The 5,624-nt window shown below is 36.0% G+C and overlaps 1 protein-coding gene across 1 annotated transcript in view; it reads left to right on the top strand.

Annotated features, from left to right (window-relative positions):
- Positions 1-3,607, top strand: part of LOC149044223 (uncharacterized) — a 7,653-nt gene extending 4,046 nt beyond the window's left edge. The window contains exon 4 of the mRNA XM_089209911.1: positions 2,632-3,607. Within this exon, the coding sequence (XP_089066037.1) occupies positions 2,632-2,732 (101 nt within the window). The 3' untranslated portion in view covers positions 2,733-3,607. The remainder of the gene's footprint in view (positions 1-2,631) is intronic.
- Positions 3,608-5,624: the final 2,017 nt, after the last annotated feature.

The following is a 5,624-nucleotide window of genomic DNA, read 5'->3' as shown; positions in this document are numbered from 1 at the left end:
TCAAACGCTTATTTAAACAAGATTTTAGTTCTTCAAAAGCGAGTTTTGCGCTTAATCTATTTCACCGATCGAAGAGAGCATGCCACCCTTTATTTGCCAAAGCAAAAATTCTGCCTGTTACGTTCCTATATTATGAAGCCGTAAGTAAACTTATGTTTGACGTGCACAACCAGAGGGCTCCCATTAATATTTTGAAACTATTTACTAAAACATCTCATATTCATACCTACAATACTCGATCATCCAAATCGCAGCTCTTTAGTACAAAGTACTCTAGACTTAACCTACAAAAAAAGGCTTTCTCGCGTGTTGGTGTCAAAATTTGGAATAAGATACCGAAAGAATTCAAAACGTTATCAAAACATTCCTTTAATAAACAAATTAAAACGTCTTTATTTCAGATACTAGATAATGAAGATTCTTATCTTGATGTTGAAAAGATCTCCTCTAAACTTAAGGACTGCATAATTAAAACAAATTGATCCGATTGCTTTCAGTACTAATTTATTTGCTTCTATACTTTATTGAACAACTATTGATGTATTTGCCAGTTATGCTTCTTTTTATAATTTAACAATATCTAACTATTTAGTTTTTAATTTTCTTTATATATTGTAAATAATGTTTGTTGATGATTGACCCGCCTCGAATAGCAAATTTGCTATCTGCGGGTCAACATGATCTAAATTATTTTGTAAGAAAAAGAAAAATAAAGTGTGTGTAAAGTGTGTTCCCAAATGCGACTAAAGTAATCTTGAAACCTTACTCATAGATTTATTTCATTGTAAAGTGTAAGCTTAGGAAACTGCAGCATGCAAGTGACCAATTCGATTCTCAGAATTATTTGAGTTTCAGTTGCGCTGAGCGTTAGGTAAGCTTAATTCAAGCCGTTATTTCTATTCTTTGATAAGATTTTGATCACGTAACGAATATGGCAATTTGTACTCACCACAAACTTCTAAAAATCCTAGCTTTAAATGGCCACTCGATCGTTGTTTGAACCAGTCGATATGTTAACTGTTAATTGTCCCTTCTTTTAATTCCACGGCGCCAACGACTTTCTTTTCATTTAAAACACTCACGCTGTCCTCGTTTTCCCATTGAACTACAATAAAACCCATCTTTAGAAGTGTTATATTAAGCAAAACAGTTGAGAAAAGAAACAACTTGAAGCAAGAGCGGTTAACCGATGAAAAATACATTCAAAGATGAGCGCCAAATGGAGTTGTCTTTGTTTCCGATCACAGGCATGATCACGTGGACCTTTTAGCAAAGAGAATCCGCTGGCTTGACCCATTGCAGTCTCAAGAGAAGCGCGCAACATTATTCTGTCTCTTCTGACCGGTTCTCCTCTCTTGGATGGTGGATACCTTGGATTCATGTTTTGATGATGACATAAATAATGATGTGAATTCACTCTATGTAGAAATAATCGACAAGAATCGAACAAGAATGCACGATTTGTGGCCGAAAGTTTTCGAGGAAAGAAAGACTCGAAACCCACTTGAGTTATGTTCACGGCGAAGGTGAGAAACAACACAAGCCAATCACATTAGGAAGTATAAGAGATACCTAGATGATCCCAGTGTACCAGTACCTAAATCAACAAGGCTTGACCACAACAAGCGTTCAGCAACACGTTCCAACACAGCTAGCCATCTCGATTCCTCAGTCGGTCTTTCCACTGAACTAGCAGTGGTGCCAACAGAGTCAAGTGCGTCTCAAAACGGAGAAAACATTTGCACAAGAGACAGAAGCAACTACATGCGATTACAGAGGTGCATTGGAAATCTCGTCTGCAAATGCTTATGCACAGTCTGAAGCGTTCCCGAGCTTGGAAAGGGGTGGAGAGGACGAAGATACAAGGTTGTCATTTTATACTACAAGTAAAATTTTTTATAAGAGACCTACAAGGTATAGAATAATTTTGTTGATCGCTGACTCAGAGAAGAACAACAAGTAAACTTTAGAGCTGTTATTATTGAATTGTAACTTGTACTTTTCATTTGTATGTAAAGAAGGAATTGTATTTTGTACCAAAAATATAAAGAAGTAATATTTTTTAGGAGGTCCAGTGATTGGGACATTTAAGAAATTAATTTATGAAAAGAAACTCGGTTTGTACTACTCACTACTAACAAGTCTTGTTTTAAAAATATTTTCAGATCAGAGTTTGAAATAAAGCAAATCGAAGAAGTCATTTAAAAGGTGTATTTTCTCGAGGGGAACAGTGACCACCTCTGTCTTGTCCGCATGCCAAATATTTGCGGAGTGTGTGGATGATCCATAAGTATTGGAACTCTCACAAAAATGTTTTGTAAGAATAAAAACAGCAAAACAATATTTTCGTGCGTGGGATAAAGAATCCCAGGTGGGATATGTAAATCCCGACCAGGATCCCGGCTAGAATGCATAAGTCCCACCTAAGATCCCGGGTGGGATGCAGGAATCCCGCATTAAATACTGGATCCCAGGTGGGATCAAATTTTCATCCCAGGTGGGATCCCGCCATTCCCACCTGGGATCCTGGGTGGGATTGCCGGGATCCCGCCTATATCCCGCCTGACATTTTACCTGGGTACCTACCATTGTAGAGGTGTCTTTAAAAAGGTTTTTTTTTTTGTTACACAGGGCAACCTTCAGGGTGGAAGAGTAGAAGACCACAGAATCATGTTTACTTGGCACTTATACTTAATGCAGTCATATATTCAAGCAGTAATCTACATATATAACTGATTATATGATGTCTTTAACCCTTTACACTCCAATATCAGAATTCATATTCTCCAAACTGTTCTGTATATATTTCCTTATGTGCTGGCAAGGAGAATTTGTTTAACAATCAAGAGTTTCTTCAGTTGATTATCATTTCCTTTATTCTCATGACCTTAATGTGTGGCTCAGGGGTGATATTGAATGGAGAAATTAGATGCCAGTCACTCTCAGGGATTAAAGTGTTATTAGCTGTACACATTTTTATGTATATGTTCCTCGCATTTGTTGGCAACAATATGTAACAGGATGATCATGCTGAAGATAGTCTAAAAAAGGATTGAACTCCACTGTAAGAATTAGGTAACTAATTTGGAAACTTTAGCACTTGGTACATACACCATGGCTTGCAATTCTGATGATTACAGTTTGCTGAGGTAATTGAAATGTTAGTCCCCGTGCAGGAACCTTCCACTTGACCTGTACAGTCATGTGCTATGAGATAACTGTAGAAAAATGCATTTGTGTTGGCAGAACTATTGTGAATAAAGTACCACCTAGAGACAAAAATAAATGATTTCCTGTAAGCATGAACACTTTTGGAGAAGGTATGGTGGTAAATGACCCTTCTTTTGCTACGATGCATAGGGTCTGATGATTGTCATGTATATCTTTTAGCTTTCAAACTTTCAACTTTGTATTAATTGTAGCTGTTTACTATGTCTTAATTCTCTGTACCATAAGCCCTCAAAAGTTGAAGCAGGCAAGTCAATAACCTAACTTCCTTTGTTTGGAATTGTGTGATTATATAATTTTGCTGTGTTGGTTACCATACTGTAACATGTAATATTATTATTTAGATTGCATTAAACACACTAGCTCAAGCTTTCCTTAATGCATGGTGTTTCTAACCAATGGTCCTACCCAAACTGAACATTGAAATAAGGAATTGGTCACAAGATATGTGAGTTTAAAAGGATGGGAATCTGGAAAAACAAGGATCCTCCTTTAATTAGGACTGAAATTAATGGGGGCCCTCTTATTTTAATGTTACTAATTTAACCTGCCTCCTCCCCTGTAATGTTTAGGGCACATAGATGAAGAGAACATTTTTTTTGTATTTTGATGCATAAAAGTTAAATTACCAGTAATTGGCATCCACATAATCACAAAACAAGAATGTAAAGCTTTAGCTTAATTGGTTAAAAAATCAAAGTAAGAGAGTTTTGCAGACCGTGCCTGACTTTTTATCCCGGCTCTGGATATTTATTTAAGTAACAAAGACACTATATCAGTCTCATTCACTCTTGCTTTCCACTGAGCTTGTGGAAAGATGATAACATCATTATTTCTTTAAATGAAGAAAGGAAAGCCTGCCCTCTTACCACAGATAGTTCTGTTGGGCATCATCAGTTCAAGATAATTGTTCCAGGACTAGGCTAACCTTAAAAATTAGTTGTGAAAATTTCTTGAACCTGTCATTGTACATCTTGAATGTTTGACTCAATTTTACCTCACCAACCTAAACTGAACTGAAGGTGTGCATCAAAATTTCAAAGTCATCACAGGCTTAAACTATAGGTTTACAGGAAACCTGCATGTGCATGTGTTTTCAACATATGAAACTGGGATTATGACTACTTCAAAAGACTTTACTACATGCCATATAGGTACAGGCAGGTGTTGTAAAAAAAGTTTGCTTAGCCTTTTCATTAGTACACATTTCTTTTTCTAAGAACTTTGTTTATCCAGCCTGTGCTGAATTCCAATTTTTCAACCAAATTTTATTATTTTTTTAATATTATTAAATCTCCTAGTATCAGTTAATATTCTTGTAATTAAAATAATTACATCAAATCTTGCAGATGTATGGCAGATTATTTTTCTCTGAATCTCCTAACGTTTTACCATTTGAAGGGACTGGTATTGGCTATAAAAGTATAGTCAAATTAAAGGTTTTTGCACAGCCTATGCATCAAGTTTTTGTTATAAAATATTGTATCCTTCTCAAAACTAGTTTATCAGAATAAGAATGAGTTACCAGGAACAAGTATGGCTTTCATGATGATAGTTTCCAGATTTGAAAAAAAGCACTGCCCAATAAAATCCTCAGTTCCTTTGCCTTGCTAGCCCAACCTCATCAAAACATTGCCAACAGGAGTGATTAGCAAACAGGAGTGATACAGGCCAAAGGGCCTATTCCCACATACATCCTCCTCAATCCTGTTAGCTTACTATGGTCATTGCATTTCAAACATGGTGTATATGCCACAAGTTTTCCATTTCCCTGAGTAATTACTTTGTAATATTGTTTATATGTTGAGGAAATGGCTGGGTTGAAATATAATACAAAGACTTGCCAGTAGATAGTTTTATTACAGTTTTTATTCAGTGTAACGTAGGGCTGGAAAATAAACTTATAAGAGCTCCGCTTTTAGGCTTGGCTAAATGTATATATTACATTACTACGAAATGAAAATGAAAGGTTGGTTTTTCAGGTCCAAAACATAATTTGGCAGGTTTTTCTTGGTAAGTGTGTCCCAAGAGCGCTTAAAACAGAATAAAGAAAATGACGTGTACTTCATTTGGCACAGTTGATAACTATGGAAAAATTCAATTAAAAGGTTAAATTGCTTCCTATGTTTACGCCTTACATGCGTTTTAAATTCCTTTTTGAGTTGCGTGATACTATTATTATTATCATGGATTTAAAAATGTGAACTTTAGTGAAAACTTGAGCCCATTTGACTGCATGGGCTGAAATGTCTCAATGAAGAGCTTTCATTGACTGACAGTTGAGTATTGGGAGAACTATGTAATCCTTTAAGGGTAAATCAGGAGAACCAAGAAACGCGCTGAACGGTCGAAGATCCGACAAGAAAGCTCACAATATGCAAAGAAACAAACAAAGA

Source organism: Pocillopora damicornis, chromosome 6 (assembly GCF_964200805.1).
Source record: "Pocillopora damicornis chromosome 6, jaPocDami1.2, whole genome shotgun sequence".
Lineage (NCBI taxonomy): Eukaryota > Metazoa > Cnidaria > Anthozoa > Scleractinia > Pocilloporidae > Pocillopora > Pocillopora damicornis.
Note: the sequence above shows the minus strand (reverse complement) of the source record. Positions and strands in the feature narration are given on the sequence as shown.